Source organism: Diabrotica virgifera, chromosome 6, assembly GCF_917563875.1.
Source record: "Diabrotica virgifera virgifera chromosome 6, PGI_DIABVI_V3a".
NCBI lineage: Eukaryota > Metazoa > Arthropoda > Insecta > Coleoptera > Chrysomelidae > Diabrotica > Diabrotica virgifera.
The window spans coordinates 234,105,573-234,133,534 of record NC_065448.1 but is presented as its reverse complement, the minus strand read 5'-3'; the positions used below and the strand labels follow the sequence as shown (position 1 = coordinate 234,133,534).

Genomic DNA, 27,962 nt, shown 5'->3' with positions numbered 1-27,962 from the left:
GTTTATTTATCATTTATTGATACAATAATAACATTAAAATTACGAATACATTATTTCATTTCTTAAAACAACTTAATTTTTTTTGTCGATTGTCATTGTTTACTGGGGTCATTTTTGACCCCCGTTGGTCATCCGTGTAACAAAAAAAGGTTGGTCATCGGAAGGTTAAACACAACATTCGTGCAGCTGTTTCGCGCTGCTGCAGATAAGATAAAGATTGCCATGATGATCGCCAACATTCAACACGGATAGAAGCATCAAGAAGAAGTAAAATATATTTTTATGGTGCGACTAAGCAGCTTTATGGCCTGCACTTTATGCAATTTTGAATATGTAGTAGGTTTTTCGAAACAAGCACTAATATATTCACTTTCATTTTGCCTTTCTTCTATAATTATACCAAGACAAATATATTAAACAACTTATTTTTCAAAAGAATACGTTTCAATCTAATAGCGCATAAAACAACATTAAAATATTACTCTACATACCACCAGATTGAAAACAATGGAGACCTTCTCTGGTTACACCTCCAAGGCTTTTAAAATTAATTTGCAAGCCATAACGGATGCTGAGACTAAAGAAGATGAGGGAATTTTAAAATATATAATTCACGTCCCATCTGCTCAGCGCGGTAAAGTTCCAACGAGAATGGTTCCCTTCGTACTCCAATTAGAGTAACCATGTAAATCAAAAATAAATAACCATTTTCAATTTAGTTGCAACACGAAACTACAGCCGTATCATATTCTAGTTCTAGAAGGTTCCCATTGTTTTCAATCTGGTGGAATGTAGAGTAATATGTTTAATGTTGTTTTATGTGCTATTAGATTGAAATCTTAGCCTTTGGCTAGCAGTTGCCGCTAGGGCATCTATGCCATTTCGTTCGTTGCAATTTGTGACTGCACGCTGGGGTTTGCCCTGGTTGGATCAGAGAGTGCAGCATCTGTGCCTCCTGATGAGAGACTAATAAGTTTCGAAACCGGTAGAGTTGCCATAGCTGCACTCTCTGATTGAACTAGAATATGATACGGCTGTAGTTTCGTGTTGCAACTAAATTGAAAATGGTTATTTATTTTTAAATTATTTTTCATTTACCTAATGTTCTCCATGCAGTTCCTTTTTATCAGTTCTTGGAGGCACGTCTCTATTACATAAATTTCAGCTTGTAAGATGGAGTGATTACCTAGTCTTTCACTGAGTCTTAGCCTTGGACTCTTTCTCAAAAGAGTAAGCGATTTTTCGAGGTTATACTTTGGTTGTATTGCATTTGGTACCATTTGAAACTCTGGGGTTTTTAATTATCTCTCCAGGTTTGATCCAGGTATCCTTTTGCTTTACTTCCTGACGTCTTAACCGTCTTCTGTAGGATCCTACTTTCACCTCTTTCTCCAACCATATCTGTAATAAAGGGAGGCCAGTATGACCTCCATCTCGGAGGCGATTGTGATAGTCGAGATCACTCTTGTTATAATTTGCATTCCGGTTAAAGCTTATTCAATTTCTCTTTCGTGGTCTTTTGTTAGGTTATGTTGGGAAGAAATGGACTGGGAACCCGGGACGCACCCTTTGCACTAAATGTATTATTTTAGAAATGACGAGATCAAAGGAAAGACGTCTTTGCTGTATCTACTGACTATGAGAAGGCCTTTGATCGAGTACAACATCACAAATTAATTAAAATATAAAGGAGTTGAGAGTCAAGATGTACGAATCATAGAAAAATTATACTGGCGTCAAACAGCGACAGCTTGCATAAATGGAAAATCAACAGAAATATGGAAAATACAAATAGGTATCAGACAGGGTTGTATACTGTCCCCACTGTTATTTAATTTATATGCAGATAGAATATTTAAGGAAGCGCTGCATAATTTGGATGGGGTGTGAAAGTTAATGGAATCCTGATAAATACAATCAGATATGCAGACGATACAGTTATTTTAAGTGATGATATAAATTGATTACAAAGCCTTTTAAATGCCATTGCCTAAACATAAACTATTCAAAAACAAAATACATGGTATTTAGCCGTTTGGACCATCAAGATTCACAGTTATATGTTGATGGTCATATAATTCGAAGAGTACCCAGTTTTAAATATCTTGGTTGCCATATTACTGAACAACTAGATCCAGATAAAGAGATAAAGTGTAAAATCAAGATAGCCCGCACGACATTTATAAAAATGAGGTCATTCTTCTGTAATGATAACTTGCAACTTCAACTTCGAAAGCGCATGATTAAATGTTACATTTGGTCATTCCTCTTGTATGGTGTCGAACCATGGATATTAAAAATATCCACCATTAATCGTTTGGAGGCCTTTGAAATGTGCCTTCACAGACGTACATTGAAAATACCATGGACGGCTATGCTGACAAATATGGCAGTCCTTAAGTAAAGAGAGCAAATGCTGCCCGCGAGCTGTTTGATATCATCAAATATAGAAAGATGGCCTATTTTGGACACGTAGTAAGGGGAGACCAGTATAATATTCTTCAGCTTATTATGATGGTTAAAATCGAAGGTCGCAGAGGAATTGGTAGAAAGCAGACCTCTTGGTTGAAGAATATCAGGGAGTGGACAGAAGTAAAGAAAGCAGAACAACTATTTAGAATAGCTCGAGAAAAAACAGTTTATCTTATACTATATCTTATACTCATGTCTCTCCTGGATATTATATGCCTCTATACCCACATCCTGGATCTGGTCCATCCATGTCTTCCTCGGCCTTCCCTGTTTTCTTTTATTTCCCATTTTGTCTTCATGTACCCTCTTTGTCACTCTCTTTTGCTCGTTCTAGGTGGCCAAACCAGCTCAATTATTTGTTTTATTTAAACTTAACAATGTCTTAAACAACATCAAATATGCAATAATTATAGCAGATGAGCAATATGGTTACCAAAAAGGCGTTATGTCTACGAACAACGTTAAACCAATAAACAAATTATTTAAAAACGAAGAAAGGTTAACCTTGATGTAAAGTTGACTAGTTTTGATGGGAAATAAGCCACAATTTTACTAAAAAAATGATTTTATTAACGTTTCGACGCCCAAATCTGGTGTCGTTGTCAAAATACAAAAAATATTAATGAATTAAACAAAATGTTGTTGCTTAGTATTTTTTATATTTAATAAGCAACAACATTTTTGTTTAATTCATTAATATTTTTTGTATTTTGAAAACGACACCCGATTTGGGCGTCAAAACGTTAATAAAATCATTTTTAAGAAAAATTGTGGCTTATTTCCCATCAAAACTAGTTAATTGCAAAAAATGCTACAAGAAAATAGCTTCAGAACAACTTGATGTACAGAGAGGTAAAGACATGAAAGATGGACATAGTGACTATAAATAAAACTAAAAGAATATACAATAAAATGAAAGTAACAAATAGAAACACTTTTTTTGTTATTTAGGTTAAATGCCTCGACAACTAATGGACATTGCCACGGTGCAGTTGACTTCGCAATCCGATAGTATAAGTTGCAGTGTGTGTGTTGAGTAAATATCTTATTACTTAGTGAAGTCGACTTCATTGTCTTTATGAAGTGACGCTTATTGTATCCGAACATCTGCGGTCTCTCCGGTGAGTACCGTTTGCACAAAGGTAAAAACTTTCTACCCAGTTGAGATTTGAACTTACAACCCTTGGATCCAAAGGTAAGCTCTTTTACCATTGAGCCACAGAAAGGGAAGAAATATTTAAACCTCAAATATAAACAAATAGTAAACTATCACCAGAATGAAAACATTTTGGGCAGGAAGAAGAAGTGTAGCCCTTTGGAAGGACGGAACGGTGTATAATGCCTACATCTAGAATAAAAAAATACATCTCCACTATAGTAGTACTATACTTAAATCTATAAGAGTGTTATAGCTTGTGCCAAATGATTAAGGTGAAACAGTAGCGATCAACAGGTAGCGAAAACGCGTTCCAAGATTGCGGCTGTAATTTTGAATATTTTTTCGTGATATTTGGCATACGTATTCGTAATATAATAAAGAATGGCGGTACCGAGCCCAATTTGGAAAATATGTTAATATGTGGAAATTACTCTGTAATTAAATACAATATTAAAAAAACGAGCCTGTACCGCCATTAAGAAGAACAAAAAAATACACTTTTTTCAAATAAACTTTTTTATCCGATGCCTAGATTTTGTGTCATTTTGGAACTACTAATGAAATAAAAAATTTTAGTAGTTCCAAAATGACACAAAATCTAGGCATCGGATAAAAAAGTTTATTTGAAGAAAGTATATGTTTTTGTTCTTCTTAATGGCGGTACAGGCTCGTTTTTTTAATATTGTATTTAATTACAGAGTAATTTCCACAGATTAATATATTTTTCAAATTGGGCTCTGTACCGCCATTCTTTATTATATTACGAATACGTGTGCCAAATATCTCGAAAAAATATTCAAAATTACAGCCGCAATCTTGGAACGCGTTTTTGCTACCTGTTGATCGCTACCGTTTCCTCTTAATAATTACATCTGATTGAAGATTACAGTTTTTTTTATTCAAACTATCAACTTTATCGAGACTGATAATGCATCAAAAACTAGTATAAATATACTGTGAAATTTAGTGTTGGTAGTTAGATTATCGAGCTGAATCGAAACAAAATGGCTAAAATCATCCTCTTCTTCTGCGCTATTATCTTGGCATCAGTAAGTAATTTTATTTGATATTAATTTTAGGATAAAATTTTTGTTTGACTAAATTTTTTATGTTTTATAATGAGTACAAAAGTTTTCTGAAATATATGCATTATTTTTATTTAAATCGCATACACACATTTTGTTATTTAAGCTTTTTTGCATTTTCTCAGTCTCTTCTTTACTGGGATCAATTCGATCAATATGTCAAATTGTTATCTGCTTTAACTTTAGTGGATGAAGTTGGTTTTGATCTATCAATCCGATCGGCAACATAATTTCATTTCATTTTTCCTATACTATTATTTTCTTCTATGTAACTTATTCTTCTTCTTTAAGTAATTTTCTTTTTTTTTTATTTAAAAGTATTTTGCAATCTGTTGAGTGTCAACAATAAACAAAAGTAATTATATTGACTAAGGACAAGAAAGATTTTACCCAGTGGTAAAATCAAAGTACAATTTTTATAAAATTGTGTAGAAAATAATTACATTTTATAACTACTAACTAATTAGTTTAAAACTTTACTCTAAATGGTAAGTCCAATGGTTTGAACCTCTTTAACCTACGCTGTTCTTGGGAATTGTCTAGGAGGTTAAGTGCAAACTGATTTTCATGATCCTCCAACTTGGCAATGTATGCAGCGCTACGTTTTGTGATGACTTCTTGTACCATATCCATTTTAAGGTCTCGATGAATAATTCTGTTGTTGATGAACCAAGGTGCATTAGTGATGGTTCTGAGGATTTTTGATTGGAAGCGTTTTATGATTTCGATGTTGGAGTGACTGGCTGTTCCCCATAGTTCCAACCCATATGTCCAGATTGGCATAAGTATTGACTTATAGAGCAGCAATTTATTATCCAGAGATAGTCTTGATGAACGGCCCATTAACCAATACATATTTTTGAATTGGAGACCTAGTTGCTTTTTCTTGGTCCAGATATGTTTCCTCCATGTGAGACTTCTGTCCAAATGAATACCAAGATATTTAACCCCGTTGGCTGATGGTAATTGGTGATTGTTTAAAGTTACAGGAGGCCAAGTTCCTCTTCGTGTTTTAAATGTAACATGAATAGATTTTCCTTCATTGACTTTAATTTTCCATTCCAAAAACCAAACTTGTACTCTGTCTAGATACGCTTGAAGGAGATGCGAGGCATAAATAGGGTCTATGTGTGAGGCTAAAATTGCAGTATCGTCGGCAAATGCTCCTAGCATAGTTTCTTCTGTAGGTGGTCTCTCCTCTAGTGGTTCCTGAAGAGTTGGAGGTATATCTGCGGTAAACAAGAGATACAAGGTACGTCCCAGCACGCTACCCTGTGGTACGCCAGCTTTTATAGAAGAGAGTTTGGAAATTGCATCTTGATATTTAATAAAGTAACACCTACCTGACAAATATGACTCAAGAAAAATGTAAAAGCTGTGCGGTAATGTCCTTTTTAGCTTGTATAGGAGGCCTTCACGCCATACCTTGTCAAATGCCTACCTAACGTCAAGAAATGCCGCTGAATAGTACCTTTTGGCCTCAAAATCAGCATTTATATGTTTTACCACTCTGTGAACTTGTTGGATTGTTGAGTGATGGGACCGAAATCCAAACTGGTGGTCTGGAATTAGATTTTTGATCCAGGGTTCGAGTTTTTTTACTAATAGTTTTTCGAAAACTTTAAGAGGTGATTGGCAAGAGGCTGATTGGCCTGTACGATGTAGTTTCTTCTTGAGGTTTCCCCGGTTTTAGAATGGTTACTTTAAGTACCGTGCCCAAATTTTAGGCGTGGATAGCTTCTTGCTACCCGTTCTTGATCGTTCTCGATCTTGCGCAGCATGTAATAATTCATCTGCTGATAAACCAGTCCATTGACGAAGGTCTCGGAGCCATGAATATTTCATCCTACCAATTCCTCTTTTCCTTCGATCTTTCAGTTAAGTATTAACTGAAGTATTCTTTATCTGCGACCTCTCATTACATGCCCCAGATATTCAAGTTTTCTCTTTTTTTGTTTTTTAACATTCTAACATTATTTTAATTTGTTACAACCGCTTTTGGTTTCCTGATTTATACCATTCCTTTTGTACATTTTCATGGAACTAAACCAAGCTGTTATTTTGAATAATTTCTATTAGGGCTAAAACTTACTGTAGATAGAATAATTACAGTTTTTGTGTTATTAACATTGAAAGCTTCTGTTAAACGCTCTTAAGTTTTCTACTTACCGTTTTCATTTATTGGATTATTTTCTTGTTCCTGATTATATGAAAGGATATAGATACAACAAGTAGATTTAGTCTTCAATAATACTTATAAATACACATTTCTGTCGTTTAGTATAACATATCTTATGTGTTATAATATAACACAATAATATAACACAATAAGAAAAAATATTTATTTCTGTTATCTACCAGGCTGTTGCTTCACCAAGCAAAGTAGCTGATGACAACTTAATTGACATCGTCAAAAAGATCGTCCACAAGATTGAAGACCTCCTCGATAAAGTTTACGAAAAAGCCCCAGCCTTCATCGACGGATTTGCTGACAACTATGACGACGACCTCAAAAAAGCCCTAGAATCGTTAGAGGAAATAGCTCTTAAAGCTCTTAGACAACTTAGACCTCTCATTGACAAAATTGCTGAAGGTAAGTTGATAGTTTAAATAGCAGAAAATTCATTTAGTCTAAATGCAAAAAATAATAAATAATAGAGGAAATAAAAAATGTAGTATATCAAAGTGTGTAAATAATTTATTTCTTTAACTGAGCGCTTTCGACATAAACGTCATCATCGGAGCTAATGGTCAATTGTTAAAAAAAGTACCGCTACAAAATTGAGGTCTTAACATTTGCATCTTGTGAAAATAAATTTTGGTTGGATATGCTATGTCCTCCGTACAACCCCAAACAGTAAAAACAGAAAAACGGCCACATTACACGTTACACAAACACAAAAAATTTTTTTCATGGTATAGGTATCACCCATCCATTGTTGGCCTAGTAGAAACAGCTCGGTACTTTTTTTTAACAATTGACCATTAGCTCCGATGATGACATTTATGTCGAAAGCACTCAGCTAAAGAAATAAATTATTTACACACTTTGATATACTACATTTTTTATTTCCTCTATTCATTCAAGTGTGTACAAACTTATCAGTCTTTCAACTATTTTTTAAAAATAAATAAGTATGGGTAAGTCAGTATTAAGGGGAAAGGCGCAAAATGTCGCCTGTCAAAATTTTCAATGTGTTTTAAATGTATGTATTTATTTCGAATCATGAGAAAACTAATGCGTATTTTTGAAAAATTTAAACGTAAAATGCAAGATTTCCTTATTACCGAGGGCCAAAAGTCCATTAAAAAAATAAAAATAAAAAGTTTCTACTCAACGAAATATTTGCAATTAAAAATCACACTAAATTCTCAATAGTAATACCACTAGTAATTCAATTTTCGCGATAAGTCTGTCGATTTACTTCTAAACGAAACTGAGTTGCTTGAAAACACCACGAGTCCGTAGGACGAGTGGTGTTTTCTTTAAGGGGGGGGGGGTATGGTTTGACATATTTAATTTTTTTATTATTTCAAATAAAAGTGCATACTTCCAAGAATACACTCTGAAAATTTCAAAATAATCGGAGTAAAATTACCAGAGATACAGGGTGTTGAATATCCCTACCTTCGACTTGCGTTGCCGCGGCTTCGCGCCAGCACGCTTGAGCGTAGTGAGAAACGTTAAACAACTGTTCGCCTTTTCTTTTGTAGATTACTCCTCGATTTAAAAAACATATTGCAATGTGCATCACTTTACGATTTGGCAGACAAATAAGAAGATGAAGATGCAGTTGTCAAAACTTTAAACGCCTTTTTCTCAAAACTGCTTTTTCAAATGCGGTGGACATTGTAATTGAAAAACTACTGGGCCGATCTACCTGATATTTTGCACATATTTTCTTTAGACATTTCATGAGGTAACAACGTCGAGATATTTTTCTTTTTTTGCTTATTTTTTGTTCAACAATAATAAGTCTGTTGATTTTCACAACATTTTTACCAAAAATTCCATTTTTTTGATTTCTGAGTGATACCAAAAATTCAAAAGTCATGAAAAATAAAAAACTTGACGTTGTGACCTCGTGAAACTCATAAGCTTATTAAATCTTTTTGAATTTTTTGTTTCGTATGATCGAGTGACGAGTTCTGATGTCCACCGCAAAATCCATTCTTTTGTGAGCTGCCTGTCAAAATTTGTCACCAATGGCTTATTTTCCAATATTTTGGATTGGATTTTTTTCTAAGCATTCTTTGAATTGTACTTAATATGCTCATTTAATTTAAAAATAAAATATTTGTACCATAGCTTCGAAAAAAATTCACAAAAATGTGCTTGATATGTTGATTTCAAACCATACCCCCCCCCTTAAGCAACTCAGTTGAGTTTAGAAATAAAAGACAGACTTATAAGATAAATTAAATCACGAGTGGTATTTTATTAGACTATTTCACGAACAAAGTGATAGGTCAAAAATTCAGTAGAATGAGAGGAAGGAATTTAATAATAATACATTTGATCTAGGTAACCCAAATCTACCCATTTTTTGAATAATTCACAATTAGTCATAATCATGAAATATTTATTATAACTATAAATAATTTGTTATAATTATCTTTTACCTATAACAATAAATAGTTGAAGGCCCAGTCTTTTAGAATGAATGCTAGTCGTTCGTTGTTATTTCCTGCATGTAATTTGTAGTTGCGATCCACACAGAACACCATAAATTGTCTCCATATATAAGATTTAGATTTTCTTGTGTTACTCGGTATATTTTCTTCAATGTTTTGGTTTATAACTTCGTTTGAAGTACCACCGAAACGACTCATTTTGACGTATACAGCTACAATAATTTTTTTGGCAAACGTCAAACTTTGCTTTGCGATCGGTATCCATGGTTACGTCGCTGAAAACACGAAGCTGATAGACAAAACAGAATTGAAAGACAGTTGGTATTTTCACTAGTAATACCACTAGAGGTCAAATTATTTTCGGAAATTTTTTTGAGATCATGAATATTTTGAAAATTTCCCAAGTCGCAGACGAGGGAAATTTTCTAAAAATATTCATGATCAAAAAAAAATTTCCGGATATTAATTTGACTTCGCGTGGTATTCGGTAAGAAAATTCCACACCAAATTTGCATTTGAAAATCCAAAGCTGCATGAACAGATTAATAGCGCGCCATAGCTTTGTCAGCAATTATTTAGGCTTTCAAATTCGTAATTTCTGCTCATTGTAGTTGCATGGGAATACCATTTCAAGATAGAAAATAGTATATTCTTCAATTTTACATAAGTTTTGAGTAACTACAAGTGATAGAAAATGAATCAAAACTAAATTATGTAAACAAGTAAAAACCAGTCTGTCAAAAATGTTCTGTTATTGTAAACGTCAAAAAATTTATATAATTCGCTGTTGGGTACCCCACGAGCAAAAAATTTCCGATAAAATACCTCCGTTGCCATGGTGATCTGTCAAAATAACGTATTTTGATTGGTTCAACATTACAGGTGTGGAATTTTCGCGATAACACAAGCTGTCTTTGGTTTGTGATTGGTCAGATTATGTGAAAATTTTAAGATGAGTGAAATAGTCTCTTTAATTTTCACCCATGTAACTTATTACAATAAAAGTTATAGAAGTTTTCAGAGACTTTCATTGAAAATTTTGACAGGCGACATTTTTCACCTATGCCATTAAACAGTCCGCTAGTTGTTTTGTGTACTCTCTCTATTGCCTTTGCTCCTTATGGAGTATTGGGCGCTCTTGCGTTTCTTAGCCAAACATGAAAGGTGGCTGATTGGCTGGATCAGCGCATCCTCTTCTGTTTTACTCCCTCGAGATTTCCTCTACAAGTTTCTTCGGTTCCTCTCTATTTCTCGCTCTCTGTTTGACTTTTCTCCATCTCAGGCCAATTATTTCACGATCTCTTGTTACAGTTCTTCTTAGGCTATTATCGGGTCTTCCTCTTCTGCTTCTTCCATCTGGTTGTTATTCGAGTGCTTGTCTGGTTATATTATATCGGTCCTTCCTTAGAGTATGTCTCACTGTTTTCATAGGCGTAACCAGGGGGTGGTTTTGGGGGTTATAACCCCCCTTTTGGATGTACTTTGAGCTCTATACGCTTAACACCATTATTATTCTATACCCCCCAGAGACCTTCAAGTAGCCCTAACACACCCCCCCTTAGGATTATCCTGGTTACACCTCTGTTTTTACTATACATACATATATCTTTTACAACTAATATTTGACTGTTATGAGCATACTAATGTAGACAGGTTATTGATGGATCTTATATGTTTGAAATGGACAAGATGACCACTCACAATTACCAACTGTTTAAAGTATGTTGAACACAATGCAACATAATGATTGAGACGATCAGAGCATTAGTGGCAATTTGTGGCTTAGGGCACTGTTGCTCCGAGATCCTTGATTAAAAAAAAAAGAAATCTCATAATTTCACCATATTTATTGACGAAAAAATTAATGCAAAATGTAACAGTCAGACAGACCATTGAACAAATTAAAATGATAAACTTACGTAAGCAAGTAGAAAACCAAAAACATTTGTAGTCTGGGCTGATTATCGGAGAATAGGCCATTTTTGGGAAAAGTTATTTACCAGCAATTTTATTGATGGACTCGAATTATAAGATCCTATATATTATTAATATAGGTGTGCAAAGTCCGCAGATAGTGTGGTACTTTTTTTATAAACAAAATGGCGCCCGAAAATCGTGTTTTTTTCAATTATTGCTCTATAACTCCGAAGATTTTAACTTTACAACAAAAACACTCAAATAAAAATTCACCATGATTAAATTCTGCATAGAGACGTGTTTTTCCCGATCTGCTATGACGAAAATTTTCCTCGGAAAATGCGGGTATTCCCAACGAAATCTTTAATTTTCAAAGAAATTTTTAGATAAGTAATTATCTACCAATAATTAAATAATTTGGTGACTTAAAAGCCTTCTTGGTTTAGATTATAGTTCCAGAAGCTGGTGAAAAATAAACTAATATTTTAGCAACAATTCAATTGTTAATTAATAATTTACGGTCGCAATAATAACCAAAATAATTATGATACACAGATCAAACTTTGAAATCTTATAAAGATGAGATCCCTATTTAACATTTTGTCCCAGAAAGTTTTTATTATATTATAATTTTAAAAAATAGCTAAAATGCGTATTTCAAATATCTTGAAAATGAATGCTTTAAAACTTTTTTGCAACCATTTGCAAAAAAGTTATGAAACAGCAAAGTAAACATACGATTATTACGGTGTTTATAATTTTTTTTAATTCTTTCAAAGTGAGTTTAAAGTACAAGCTAATTATTTACAAAAAAATATCCATTATCAGTTTAATGGTTATATTTTAATTAAAGATTATAAATATATTTTTTTGTAATTTACACGCGTGAAATAGACTAATACAGTACTGTAGCTAAAATTTTCACTTGGAGCGACGACCGGCCGCGCAACGGACACTTTTAATAAATAATGTATGCTGCGTGTCAGTCGCTTCGAGTGAACATTTTAGCTCCGACTCTGTATCAGGCCTACTTTTGCGCTAAAAATTACAAAAAAAAGTATTTTTAATCTTTGATTAAAATATAACCATCGCACTAATTTTTGACATTTTTTGTGAGTAACTAGCTTGTACCATAGACTCACATTTAAGCTTTGAAACAATTAAAACAAATTATAAACAACGGAGATATCGTATATTTATTTTGCTGTTTCATAACTTTTTTGCAAATGGTTGTAAGATTTTTTTAAAGCATTCATTTTCAAGACCTATGAAATACGCATTTTAATTATTTTTTAAAATTAGAATATAATAAACAATTTCTGAGAAATGTTAATTTGTTTATAACGATTTTTTTTAACATTTAAAGATTATGCAAAAAAATGAAAAAATTTATATTTTGTCAACAAAATATTAAATAGGTATCACACCTTTATAATCTTTCTAAGTTTGATCAATGTCTCATGATTATTTTGGTTGTTATTGCGACTGTAAATTGTTAATTAACAATTGAATTGTTGCTAAAATATTCGTTTCATTTTCACCGGCTTCTGAATTTATAATCTATACCAAGTAAGCTTTTATTTCAGCAAGCTATATAATTATCGATAAATAATTACTGGCCCAAAAAATTTATTTGAAAATTCGAGATTTTGTTGGGAAAACCCACATTTTCCGAGGAAAATTTTCGTCGGAGCAAATCGGGAAAAACTTGCCACTATGTAGAATTAAATTGGGGTGAATTTTTATTTGAGTGTTTTTGGTGTAAAGCTAAAATCTTCGCAGTTATAGAGCAATAATTGAAAAAATACGATTTGTCGGCGCCATTTTGGTCGCCTAAAAAAAGTAGCACACTATCTGCGGACTTTGCATACCTATATTAATAATATATAGGATCTTATAATTCGATTCAATCCATAAAATTGCTGGTAAATAACGTTTCTTTGCACTTTACTGATTAGACCAGCGTATTATAACTATTTTTTTTTCAAAATTTAAAGATTATGCAAAAAAAAAAGAAAAATTTATATTTTGTCGATAAAATATTAAATAAGCATCTCATCTTTATAATCTTTATAAGTTTGATCAATGTATCATTATTATTTTGGTTATTATTGCGATCGTAAATTGTTAATTAACAATTGAATTGTTGCTAAAATATTCGTTTAATTTTCACCGGCTTCTGTAATTACAATATATACCAAGAAAGCTTTGACGTCACTAAGTTATTTAATTATTGATTAATAATTACTTACCTAAAACTTTATTTGAAAATTAGAGTTTTTGTTAGGAAAACCCGCATTTTCCGAGGAAAATTTTCGTTGAATCAAATCGTGAAAAACAGATCTCTATGCAAAATTTAATTGCGGTGAATTTTTATTTGGGTGTTTTTGTTGTAAAGTTAAAATCTTCGGAGTTTTAGAGCAATAATTGAAAAAAATACGATTTGTCGGCGCCATTTTGTTTATAAAAAAAGTAGCACACTATCTGCGGACTTTGCATACCTATATTATTAATATATAGGATCTTATAATTTCATTCCAGAAATAAAATTGCTGGTAAATAACTTTTCCATGAATTTTGCTAATTAGCCCAGAGTATTGGGACTGTAAATAAAAGGATAGAATCCTTGGGTAAGCTGAATAATAGTTGGCGACACTGGGTTTTTTACACGCTATAAAGTTGAATAGCCAAGGGCAGTTAATTGTCTGAATTTCAAGCAGAAGGCCAGGAATCGAATTTAGCAGCTAAAATATCTGTATTGAAGCGTAGCACTGACTCTGTTACCTTCCTTGTATACTACTCATCTTCTTTTAGTGCCTATTCGTTTCGAATATTGGCGATCATTCTGGCTAAAATTATTTTATAAACTGATTCTTTAAATAGATTAGTTGTTGTTGTGGAGAACCATTTCCTCAGGTTCTTTAACCATGATATTCTTCTTCTCCCGATTCCTTGCGTTCCGAAGACATTACCTTGAAGGATTACCTTCAGTAATCTGTATTAAGTGTTGTTTCTCATTATGTGTCTGAAATATTCTAACTTTCTCCTTTCAATGGTATACATCACCTCTCTTTCTTTCCCCATTCTTCGTAATACGGTCTCGTTGGATATCTTGTCCTTCCATGATATCATTAGGATTCGCCTTTATAGCCACATCTCGAAGGCTTCAAGTTTTTTCACCATTACTTCAGTGAGTGTCCAGGATTCAACTCCGTATTATAATTATGAGAAGATATAACACCGTAGGAGCCTTACTTTTATCTCCAGATTAAGGTTGTGGCTTTTAAAGAGTTTGGCCATGTTATTAAATGCACTCCTAGCCTTCTCTATTCTACATTTTATTTCTTGAGTGAGCCCATCGTTCGTTTACTATTGTTCCAAGATAGGTATACTGTTTTACTCGGTTCACTTGTGTATTATTGATAAGTAGTTGGGCGTCTCTAATTTTATTTTTGTTGATGATCATAAATTTAGTTTTTGATATATTTACTTGAAGTCCAAATCATTCACTTACTTTATTTACTTTGTTTATTATTTGTTGTAAACTGTTCAAACTGTCTGCAAAAATAACGGTGTCGTCTTCATACCGGATGTTGTTTAGGCGTTCTCCATTTAGAAGTAATCCATGTTCGCAATTATCCAAGGTTTCACTAAATATTTCCTCCTGTATACTACAGTCACAAGATATAGCGGACTACTCTGCTGTATTCGCAAAGTCGTGCTATTATTATTATTATGAAAAGAATTATCCATACGGCTCACACTCCCTCTAAGGGGAAAATTGACTCATCCCAGATACCTACGGTATCAAAAGGATTGAGCTCTGGTGGAACTCTTTCCGTGTTATCGAGCCCTAGGTGACTTGGTATGCAGGTGTATCTCCCAAAAATTTTCGTACACATCTGGCCGTTGCGAGTAGTACATCTTTCTGCATGGTCTTGTAAAAATGTTCATTTAGACCCAGCCTTTTTATGCTTTCGAGGAGGTTCTTCGGAATGACTCCAGTAGTAGACATAATAATCGGTATCGTCTGGGTACTTTTCATTCTCCATTGGCTTCGTATTTGAATTTCCAGATCTCTGTACTTGGCGATCTTTTCAGTAAATTTACTACGTAGATTATTGTTGTTAGGTATCGCCACATCAATTAGTGTTGTTTGTCTTGTTAATTTATTAACTAGTACGAGATCTGGTCTATTATATGCCACTGTTTGGTCTGTGAGCACAGTGCGGCCCAGTATAGCTTGTAGTTGCCATCCTCAAGCATACTCTCAGGGACGTATTGATAATATGGGAGATGGTCAGTTTGGAAAAGTCCCAGCTTGATAGCTGTCTCTTGATGAAGTATTTTTCCCACTGCGTCATGCCGTTCCTTGTATTCAGCTGCAGCAAATGCCTGACAGCTTCCCTCTAAGATATTGGATGGATTCTTGGGCTTGACATCCATATCGGCATCTGTCGTTTTGAACCTGGGGGTCTTTGACGATATATTTCAGGTAATTTCTGGTTGGTATAACCTGATCCTGAATGGCCAGTAATGAACCTCCCGTTTTAGGGAACATCTTTCCTGATGTCAACCAATAGTTCGACGCTGTATTGTCGACATAGTCTTGGCTGACTTCATTGGGATGTCGCCCGTGTAGAGGTTGTCCCATTCAGGTGCGCATTTTTTAGTCTTTAGTAAGGTGGTTTATGCGCATTTCTGGTTCCCTCAGTTTGATCGGTGTTGTGTCATGTACTGCGCAAATAGCGCGGTGTAGATTAGATGTCTCAGCCTGCATCTGAAAATAAGTTCTTAAATTAGCAATCTGTTTGTCTAATTGCTCACCTATATCCATAAGTCCTCTTCCTCCTAAATACCGCGGTAATGTCGTTCGTTCTACTGCACTTTTAGGGTGTTGTTTTTGTGCCTTTCTAAGGTGTGTTCGTACTTTTCGCTGAAGATTTTCTATATCCGTTTTTGTCCACTTAACAATACCAAATGAATAGCTAAGCGCAGAACAAGCGTTATTATTATTATTATTAATAAACAATATTATTCCTTTTTCAGGTAGCAACGATGCTGGAAAGAAACTAGTTTCTTGCATTGAAAGTCATGACACTGAAATCGTTGACATTCGCATCCAGGTTCTAGATGAAGTAGCTAAATGTATAAAGAATGACCTCGTCGCTTTGGTTAAGACTCTTGGACCTATCGTCAAAGATCTAGCTCCAATCCACGAACAGGCCAAAGACGCAGCCGACGAAATTGACGAATGTGAAGGAAACGATGCAACTACTCTTGCATGTGTAGCCCAGGTAAGTAAAGATGTTTAGGTTAAATTATTGCATAATTGGATCAAGTAGCACCAAAATATGAAAGACAATATACTTCTTCCAATGTACCAGATTTAATTATAATTCTCTTTGCAGGTTGCTGGTGATTTACTCCAAGTTTTGGTTAAAATCCCTGAAGCTGTCAAAGGTGATATTAAACCTGTTATTGAGGCCGCTATTGCTATTGCTAAAGACGGATTACAATGTAGTAAAGACCAAATCGAACCTTTCTTCGCTAACGCAGGAAAACTTTTGGGAGAAGTTGCTAGCTGTGCCGCTGCCTAAATGATTAAATTTTGTAGTATTTAATAAAAAATCTATTTAACAAAGATAGTTTTTAATTTGCCATATGGGCTACTTTGAAAGAATCCATGGTCTCTTACAAATTATTTCAAAATACACAGCAAATAATATTTTAACAGACCAAAAAACGATCAGGTGTTACATGGTATTGGATTTTGACAACAGCTATAAGTCTTGCAGATTTAGTACAAAGGTTTCCGTGAAATTTTTAAGGTCAGAGACACAGGATTCCGATTTTTGACCATCCGCTTCGTTATCCATCGTTCGCTATTTGTTTACACTAAAGATACACTAAAGATACAGATAGCGAATGATGGATAACGAAGCAAACGGTCAAAAATCGGGGTCCTGCTCAATAGTACACTCGATCGATAGTTTTGAGGCTAATCGTTTGCCTTTCTTCATTCTCCTTCTTTCTGGATATTCTTTTAAAGAAATCGTGATATAAAATCAGCTAAAACACGAGAAAATTTTATCTTTCATACTTTCAAATCCTAAAGTTGTGTTTTACATAGGTAGTTTTAAAAAGGGACAGACAATGATCGGCTTATCTGTTTAACCCCATTTTTAATATATTTCCTAAACCATATTGTCTAAATATATAGGGTGAGGCAGATAACTGGCCTATTAGAAATATCTCTAGAACTAAAGGCAACAGAAGCATGAAAATTGGAATAAAGGGGTTTTGAAGGGTGGTCTATTAAATGAAAATATTTTTATCTCTTTGCAATTTCCGGTTATACCGGAAGTTGCTTATAACTCCGTTTTTTACATAGGACACCCTGTATATTTTTAAATTTTTGGATTCTCTTCGATGTCTTCTTTCTTAAAATATGAGGTTTTGTAATATTAGACAGGGTATTTTAAAAGATAATTACGTTTTTTTAATATTTTCGTAGCAATATTCACACCCTGTAGAATTGTAGTAGTTTGACATCTAAAACTCAACTTACGTTCAAATAATTTTTAATATACTCTACTATTGTTAAGAATTATTAGTATAGCTAAATTTTTAATTTTAGTATACAGGGTTGGTCGAAACTTGGAATGAGTATTTTCTGAGTTTTCTTAAATGGAACACCCTGTATTTTTGTATTGTAGTGAAATGATATTTTATAGTACTTTTTTATTTCTTAAGAATTCCCTATACCTAACTGCTTTAATTTGTGAGTTATTGGTGATTAAATCTAAATATTAATTTCAACAAAAAATACGTAAAATTTTATTAGGTTGGCCGTGAAAATACTCAATCCCAAATAATTTTTCAGAAATAAATACATATTAATCCAGACTGGTCCTTAAAATTACCAATAATGGTTTATCTATCAAAATACCTACGTAGTTAAGATTGTTGGTGCGATTAACAATTAAGCACAAACTAAAGCAGTTAGGTATAGGGAATGCTTAAGAAATAAAAAAGTACCATAAAATATCATTTCATTACAATACTAAAATACAGGGTGTTCCATTGAAGAAAACTCAGAAAATACTCATTCCGAGTTTCGACCAACCCTGTATACTAAAATTAAAAATTTAGCTATACTAATGATTCTTAACAATAGTAGAGTATATTAAAAATGATTTGAACGTAAGTAGAGTTTTAGATGTCAAACTACTACAATTCTACAGGGTGTTAATTTTGCTATGAAATTAATAAAAAAACGTAATTATCTTTTAAAATACCCTGTATAATATAACAAAACCTCATATTTTAAGAAAGAAGACATCAAAGAGAATCCAAAACTGTAAAAATATATAGGGTGTCCCATTAAAAAAACGAAGTTATAAGCAGTTACTTCCGGTATAACCGGAAGTTGCAAAGAGATGAAAATATTTTCATTTAATAGATCATCCTTCAAAACCCCTTTATTCCAATTCTCATGATTCTGTTCCCTTTAGTTCTCGAGATATTTCTAATAGGCCCTTTATTTGCCTCACCCTGTATATTTTTGTCTACCATAAACAACATTGTCTACCATAAACCTATATTTCGTAAACCGTGTATAACATAATGCCTATAATAGTTTTTGTAATTTTTTCTTTAATTTAAAACAAACTACGCATCAACCATTTGAGGTTATTAGCAAGGAGATATACAGTACAAATAATGTTGTTACATTATAACATATAATAGGGTGAATAACAGTCAGGGTCAATTGCAATAAAACTTCATAAAACTTGATAAAACTTCATAAAACAACATAAAAAGTTAAAAAATCTCAAACTTTTCACATATTTGAAATATAAAGGGAAATTTTACTCTGAAATAAAGGAATTGCCTGTCTTATAAGGGAAATTATGTTTTGTTATGTTGGCATGTCATTTGTTAGCTGACCTCCGGCTGGAAAAATCTGCACATTAAAATCCAAATTAACGTGCTCATAAGTATAACAATGATATTTTAATTATCTTACTTGATCGATGTGGAGATTGCTATGAGTACTACATGCTATACATGTAACGCTATACACAACTCAAATTATTTTATGCACAAAAATAATAATCAGTTTTATTTTTTAGGTTACGTCAAGTTTTTACAGATTTTTTAAATACTTTTCATCCCTCACTACACATAATTATAAGGTAATGGATTTTGGCAAGAGCTAAATATATTTAATGATACGGATTGAGCAAGTAGGGTTCAGACCTAAGCGCAGTTGCATAGATCAAATCCTATCTCTGACAACACATTTTGAAGTAGGTTTTCCGAGAAAGCTAAAAACGTTCATTGCTTTCATCGAACTATCAGCTGCAAGCGATACAGTCTGGAGAGAAGGACTAATTTTCAAACTACTCCATGCTATTCCGTGTCAAAAAAATAACTAAAACCACTTCGTAGAAATTTGGCTAGACTGAAAATTTGGACCATTGCTGCAAGTTTTAATAATATGGATGTTACAGAGACAATAACGGATGACCTTGCCATTAGAGGAGGATGCTTCCACGGGTAAAGGCTACGGCCTAATGCACTGAAAATCGAAGTGTGCTCTTAACATTTAAATAATGTCCAAGTCAAAAAAATGCCCAAGCCAACAAAAAACTCGCTCAGTTTGAAAATGGAATAGTGACTCCTAAGTTAACATCAGAATATCTTGGAGTATCTCTTGACACAACGTTATGATCTCAGGTACAGATGGACCAACACCTAATTGGCTTCCCATTCTAAATTGCATCCCACCGCGGAAACTAGAAAGAAGTTTTGGCATTCCTTTCTAAGAGAATATAAAAAAATCTAGGCAAACCATCAACTACCTATCCACCATGAAAAGCTTGATATCAAAATGAATAGACTGAGCTCCAGATATCTTCCATTGTTAAAGACTACCTGCTTACATCAGGAATATTTTCAGTCTGACCAACGCTTGGAAAAGATAATGGAGGAGCGACTTATCACAGCAAGTACACCAAATGGCCTGTATCGATCGAAAACCGCCAGGCTCTAAACTACTTCACAATATATGGACAAATCTGAACAGAATAAGAAAAAAACAGCTGTAGATGTGCTGACAACTTACATAGATGAGGAAAAGCTCTCTTGAGTATGATTGCCATGTAGAACGACAGACTGTCCATTAAATTGCCCCGCCATTAAAGAATGCCCTCAAAGGAGGTTCAGTGGATGTTTTGATAAGTTCCTGTTTTAATAGTCCATTTAACAATTTATATTGTTTTACATAAATCAGTTGTTCTTGTTGTATGCTACACGCTAAATAATTTTTTTAATCATGCTTTATTTAACAATTAGAATATTATACATTCTATAAGGTAAAGGGTTGACTTGGAAGCTGGGCTCCTCAGTGGCGTGAAGGGACTCCTTACAGTGAAGGAGTCTTAGGCTATCTTCGTGTCAACTGGCCACAGTCTCTTTAACCTTCGGGAAATTGGTGGTTGTTCTAGCTGCTGTAAGACTGCGTTGGGGTGTGTTTCCATTTTCTCGTAGTGTTTGTTGTACCTATCTTTAATGGCATCTCTGTTATGAATGGAACCTTTAGACCTTCATGTAATGTTAAATTCGACATGAACCAAGGTGCATTTGTGATCATGCGGAGTATATTTGACTGGTTCCTTTGGATGACAGCAATATTAGATGCTTACAGATCCACAGACTTCGATACCATACATCCATACTTTTGGTTTGATTATGGTTTTATATCAGTAGATTATTTTCCAAGCTTAGTTTTGATTTTCTACCTATTAACGAGTAAAGTTTTTTAACTTTCATGTCGATTTGACTTCTCTTCTTTATTATGTACACTTTCCAAGTAAGTTTAGGGTCTAGATGTATGTCGAGGTATTTAGCAGAGTTGTTTTTAGCAATCATTTTGTTATTTGTGTATAGTGATGGACATTGATCTTCTCTTGTAGTAAAGTTGACGTGGATGGATTCAGCTTTTCTAGTTACTTTTCAATTTTTCAGCTTTTCTAGTTATTTTGTAGGATGTTGGAAGCTTCTACTGGATCTTGGTGAATTGCTAAGATGACGGTGTCGTCCACAAAGGTTCCTAGGGCAGTGTGTGGGGACGTAGGAATATGCTAAGACGTACACATATGTACACATTACATATAATTTTGTGTTTTTAGACGTCTATATGTATAAGGCGTTTTCCCATTATTTGTCTAACTGTATTGATATCATACCACTAACACAACAACTATTGGTATTGTTGACTGCATAGCTTCTGGTAACATAAACATTTTATTTTCCTATTTGATTACTTAATTAATGGAATACTTTAAAAAAATTTTTTGAAGATATTCTTCTTTAGCGGCGAATCGATTGAGGGTAAAATTTGATTGATCCGCGCGCATGCGCACACCGACAGTATGGTATTAGTTGTTATACGGGCTCTGATTGGGTGTTGAAATTTTGAAATGAACTGTCAATAATTGTTCAATATGGAGGTTAACGGTAAACAAAAATATTGTATAATATTAGTTTTTATTGATATGTGGACAGAAATAAAATCAAATTTATAATTATAGTGACTTTTTAAATAGTTTTGAAAAGCCGCAGATACGTAATTCTAAATGTTTCAGTTGGAAATACCTAATAGTTTCAATACCTATCTATTTGGAAAATGTAAACAAAATAATGTAGTTACCTATTAGTAGGCAATGCTTTAATTTACATAATCTGATTACGAACAAACTTTCTACAAATCTTCATCTCATATATCGTTTTCTTACTCTATATTTTGTTGTATTTTATTTCGACAAAAATCAAACTAATAATTTTATTAAATTCATATAAATTTATGGTGTAAACCTTTAGTTTGTGTATATTCCCACATGACGTATACGAGAGTTTGGTGCAGTTTGAAATGGCGTCAACTTTCGTACGGCGTGGTAGACGTGAAGTGGGTTCAAGCCCCAAGCAAGTTATTATTTTTTTATTTTTTTTATAGATTTTATGATTGTAAGTATATTATTATATAATTTTTGAAGATATTCTTCTTTTTTGAAAGTGGTAGATAAGAAAGTTAGTTTGATTTTTAAATAAAATAAGTACAAATAACCTTTTAAGTATATTTACTTCGTTTAAATTACCTATTATATAATAGAAGAATATCTTCTTACGTGCGTACAAAGTACACACACATTCTTTTTCATGTATTTTCGAATAACTTTAATCGAATAACTTTAACTCCAACATATGTAAATTTGATACTGTTTTTTATCTTATAATATGAGATAAAAAACAGTATCAACTTTACATATGTTGGAGTTAAAGTTATTCGAAAATACATGAAAAAATTATTTAAAGTAATCCATTAGTTAAGTAATCAAATAAGAAAATCAAATATATTATATTAAAATAATCTTTAAACGTTGTGGCTGAAATAATAAGTAATACAACTAGGTTACATTGACAATTCTTAACGTCATTCTGGGTTGCTCTTGAATTCAGTTGTCAGTTGGCCATTGAAATGCAATATTTATGTGAGGTTTTCTTCAAAAAAATTCCAACCACGTGGGAAGAGTCCTGTGTTGCCCTGGGTAACATCCAGGCGTATCTAGAACACCATTTAAATTTTATATAAATATGTAACATAACATAATCCTTTACATTTAAAGGGTTTTTACACAACACATTTTGGTGGCTCAGGCATGCCATTTTTTGTAAGTATGGCCTCTTGTTTTTTAAAACCTCTATCAATTTTTTAACTTTTCCTCAATTAATTAGGGTATACTTAATTTTAGGGCTTTTATAACACTGATGATGGATTTCTTAATCCGAAAACGTTTTGTCTTATTGTGACCCTTAATTAGGGTATTTTAAAATATACCTTTTACAAAAAATCTAGTATTTTTATTTTACGTAGCAATATGTCATGTGGATAATACATATAAAGTGGGACCCAGGACACTGGGAAATTAAGGAAATTTTGATACGCTAAATAAGTACAAGAATATTATAAAATATACATAAAATTGCCGCTTTCTTTAGAGAACGACGCAAAACCTTTCAAATTATTGAAACCATACGCTTATGTGGGACAGTTCCGCTATTTTTTATTACCACCTGTATTTCGTCGGATTTATTCATAGTACACGTCCATTTTGAACAAATTAGGAAAAGCTATTACAGTACTCGATAACACTGACAAAGCTGCTAAATTGGGATTTGGCCTCGTTTTGTCCATTATAGTAACGGAATTATAGGATTTCATTTAAACAGGTAATTCTGGCGAATTTGTGGGATCCATTTGGCGTATATTAGTGTGAAGTGTGAATTTAAATTATATGTCATATTATAGAGAATGCAGTGTACGATTTAAGCCGAAATAGGTTTAAATTATTATACAGTGAGCACGTAAAGGTTGGAATAAATTCATTTTCTCGAGAATGGACAATTTGGGAAAAAATCCCGGAACAGGTTAATTTTTATTTTTAAATTACGACTTTTTGGCATATATATCATACTAGTGACGTCACCCATTTGGGCGTGATGACGTCATCAATGATTTTTTTAAATAGGAATAGGGGTCGTGTGATAGCTCATTTGAAAGGTGATTTAATTCTCTATTCAGTAATATAAACATTTACACAACTATTTATACAGGGTGTCTAAAATTTCTTTTTTAATTAAATCTATTGACATAAGAAGAACGCATGTAATTTCGTTAGTCGAAAATACATTTTACTGTTTTTAGAAAACAGAAAAAAATGTTTATTTGAAAAATAATCATTGCTTTTCCCTTAAATTAAATGTTCAAACTGTCAAGAGGAAAGAGAGTGGCGGCTTTAGTATTGAATTTAAGCAAAAAAACGATATTTATTTGTCAAACAAACATTATTTCCTGTTTTATGATAGCAGTAAAATGTATTTTGATTTAAACAAATCACACACATTCTTTTTTTATGTACATAAATTTAATTAAAAAAATTTTTTTGGACACCCTGTATAAATAATTATTATGTTATTGTTTTTATTACTGAATAGAGAATTGAATTACCTTTCAAATGAGCTATCACACGATCCCTATTCTCCTTTAAAAAATTATAGATCACGTCATCACGCCCAGATGGGTGACGTCACTAGTATGATACATATGTCAAAAAGTCGCAATTTTAAAATAAAAATTGATATGTTTCGGGATTTTTTTACAAAATCGTCCATTCTCGAGAAAATGAATTTATTCCAACCTTTACGTGCTCACTGTATAAAGCAGTATTAAGTTAAAAAAATATTTGAAAATGATATATGTCACCTTTGGAATACAATTTGGCCAGTACGAACGCCAAGAATTAGAGTCAAGGTAAGGAATCCTTCATTTTAAGCATTAAACATTAGCAGAAGAACAACAAGGTATTAGGTCTAGAAGATCATGCACCAACGTTATATTTATAATGAGAAAAGTTAAAGAGAAATTAATAGAATTCAAAAAACCAGCATATTTATGTTTCGTGGACATTGAGAAGGCATTTTATAGTGTCAAATTTAAGGACGTTAACCATTTGTTATACTCATGAGAGGTACCTCTAGTAATAATTTAAACGATCAAAGATATATACCAGAACAACATAATAAAAGTAAAAGTAGATGAAGAACTAACTGAAGTTGGTAAATGAAATAAGCAAGGGGGTTTCCCTCAGTCCTTTATTATTTAACCTGATCATGGATGAAATAATATAAAAGTACGAACTGAAAAGCATACCATATCGCACACCTAAATCTAAAGAGAGTTAAGTCAAAAATATGTGAAATTGAGTTAAGCTCACCATTTAATTCCCTGTACGATTACCTATCGATCAATAAAAGAGATTTAAAAATAAGTGCAAAACTCAATGCAAGGACGGCGAGAGACGGTTCCCCAAAAGGAAAACGATTAGTGGAAAGACCATAAAAACGACAACTTACAGGAGGAACATTGACAAAACAGTCATGTCTATACAAAAATAAGAATTCTAAATTTATCTTAAAGCACGTCAATTCTAATTTTTTAATGGCAATCAATGGTTTACCTGATATACTATAAATCTTAAGGTCTTCTCTACAAAACGTCATTTTCAAAAAGTAAGGCTAAGAGTCTTTTTTTTTTTCTATGAAGCAACTGCTATACTACATTCGCTCTCGCGAGATTTTTTTTGAGACATTCGGAATAGGAAACGTACAACACAAAAATTCCTACCTCACACTATTAACTGCTAAAATCAACTTAATCTTTCATTAAAAAAAGAAGAATTATTAGAAATAGTGGGAGTGTCTACTAATCTCATAAAATTTTGTGAAGTTTATTTCTACAAAATATTTTTATTTTGTACAATAAATAATTTTCTCATTTGCTATCAATACATTATAATGGTTTAAATAAATAAATATTGATTGGCGTAAGGTTTATGTTATTTTTATGTCTGTTTACTATTAATAATATTGGATATGAGCAGGTGCGTTGGTTTTGTAGTAATTTCCAGTCACTTCTGACAACTGAATTTTTCAAAAAGAAATTACTAACGTCAGTGTCAAAAAAAATCTCGCGAGAGCGAATGTAGTATATACATATTGTTGTATAATTTTTTTGGGAAAAATTTAGTAAATAAATTTATATCAGAGACCACGCAATTATAGATTTTCATCGCACTGTATATGACCAAAAATTATAATAGGATAATTTAGTTGGTAATCAGTGTTTTCGCGGAAAAGTGAAATCGTTAAGAAGGTGGTTTTCTTAATGGTCAGATTAGACAATACCGTTTATTTCGCTTTGAAATGGACAATAAGACATTTTATAAAAAATTCGAAGAAGGTTAAGCGGTAAACAAATTTATTGAGTTTAGAATGTAAGGTTTTTTGTTTAGCAGTTTGAAACAACTAAAGTAATTTGATGTCTCCGAGAATTTAACAAAATGGAAAGTTGTATACGAATTAAATTGGTTCTTGAGAAATGGTAGAAAGGAAGTTTTGTGATTGGTGGAAAATGGATGGAAGAGATGAGAGTGTTGAGTCTGATTTTGACGACAGCAAAAAAAGGGGCTCTGTGAAATGAATATTTGAAGGCAGCAGTCCAGTTTTTGAAAAGTGAGAAGTCAGTGTAAAGTGGTGAAGTTGGCCTTTGCGAGCAGAATCAAGTTGAAACGAAATCGTTGACCGAGTTGAGAAGTTAATTTTCCTGGGAACGAGGAAGATTCCTCTTTCTGTCTAGAACGAGTAGCCGATTGGTATCTATTTGCACAAGATATCGAGCAGAAAGGAAACTGAGTCGAGAATTCGAGCGAGTTCTGTTTGTTTGTTTTTGAAGCAGTTTGGGCGAGAGTAATCTTTTGCAACATCTTAAGAGTACGTGTGGGAGAATCGAGGACGACCCAATCAGGAAAAAGAAGTAGAGAAGAAATAAAAGGTTAAATAAATCATTTGTGAAACGGAAAGAGTTTGTTTATATCCACACCATATTTGCTTAATTTTTGTATTGCACAGTTCTATAACATAATTAGTCAGTCCAAATTTTAAAGAAGAACTAAGTAATCAATTCACAAAGGGAAAAGTAAATTTTATTTAATTTTGTAAGAGTAAATAACGAATTATTTAAATAATCTTTTTTTTGTTAAAACAGAGAAGATATCAGAATTAAAGCTTAATTTAGTAGATGAGAAATAGTTACAACAAATTTAGTTTAGCATATTTTTTAAATCCTATGTTTATGGTATATTGGATAATTAAATGATATTTTTAACATTTATATGACATTGAGTGTGTTTAATTTCCCTGTTTTGTCCTGGATGGAGTAAGCAACTAGAGATACCAGAAGCCACAAACCAAAGGTAAAACAAAAAAAAAATAAAAAAAACCTATACAGAAGTAAAAACTTCAAATTGTATTTTGGCATAAAATCGTTTATTTACAAACTATCTAAAAGCCGTCCACATGGTTGCAAAACGTTTTCCTTCTGATCAGAACATCTTCAGTGCCTGGAATGAAGTATTTCCACGTTAGATTAAGGTAAAAAGGTTAAAATTGTGACTGTTAGTGAGAAAAATATGTGGAGAATACTTACATTCCGCAAAGTAGTTGTAACTAGCACACCAGTGAAGGTGGTAACTTCATAATATATGGCTTACATTATAAATTTTAATAAAATATTGTGACTACTAGTCGATGTTAAAAGATTAAATTATGTATGTGCCTAAAGAGCAACATGCTTCCCTGCTCGAAAAAACTAGTACCTAGAGAAAACAAGTACCTAATCCTTAATTGCCTTAATCTAACGTGGAAATACTTCATTCCAGGCACTGAAGATGTTCTAATCAGAATGCAAACGTTTTGCAATCCATGTGGATGACTTTTAGATAGTATTTAAATAAACGATTTTATACCAAAATACAATTTGAAGTTTTTACTTCTGTATAGGCTTTTTTAAACTATGGTATACAGCCAACTATTGGGATTTTCCCATTGATTTTATAAAAAAAATAGCCCTGAGAATAAAGTTTATTAGAAAATTTAATTTCAATTTCGTTTTGTTTACATAAGCAGTAATTAAAATAATTGAGTAATTAATTAAATTAAGAATTTGCTCATCAATCTCATAAAAGAGAGAAATACAGAGCTTAACAATATATTCCCGTAGAAAAAGGTTA

The 27,962-nt window shown here is 32.8% G+C and overlaps 2 protein-coding genes across 4 annotated transcripts in view; one reads left to right on the top strand and one right to left on the bottom strand.

The window, feature by feature from the left end:
- LOC126887302 (chondroitin sulfate N-acetylgalactosaminyltransferase 2) overlaps positions 1 to 27,962 on the bottom strand; it is a 1,014,890-nt gene that overhangs the window by 193,101 nt on the left and 793,827 nt on the right. The window lies entirely within an intron of this gene.
- Positions 4,518 to 16,912, top strand: LOC126887305 (uncharacterized). Its single transcript, XM_050654732.1, has 4 exons — positions 4,518 to 4,680; positions 7,078 to 7,309; positions 16,318 to 16,565; positions 16,680 to 16,912. Exons 1-4 carry the CDS (start codon positions 4,636 to 4,638, stop codon positions 16,866 to 16,868), a joined length of 714 nt encoding a protein of 237 aa, XP_050510689.1. The 5' UTR covers positions 4,518 to 4,635; the 3' UTR covers positions 16,869 to 16,912.

Bases quoted from the DNA above. Each gene is read 5' to 3' on its own strand.
- LOC126887305 (XM_050654732.1), top strand. From the start codon at position 4,636: ATGGCTAAAATCATCCTCTTCTTCTGCGCTATTATCTTGGCATCA. The intron at 4,681-7,077 runs GTAAGTAATTTT...GTTATCTACCAG, and splicing joins GCGCTATTATCTTGGCATCA to GCTGTTGCTTCACCAAGCAA. The intron at 7,310-16,317 runs GTAAGTTGATAG...TTCCTTTTTCAG, and splicing joins CATTGACAAAATTGCTGAAG to GTAGCAACGATGCTGGAAAG.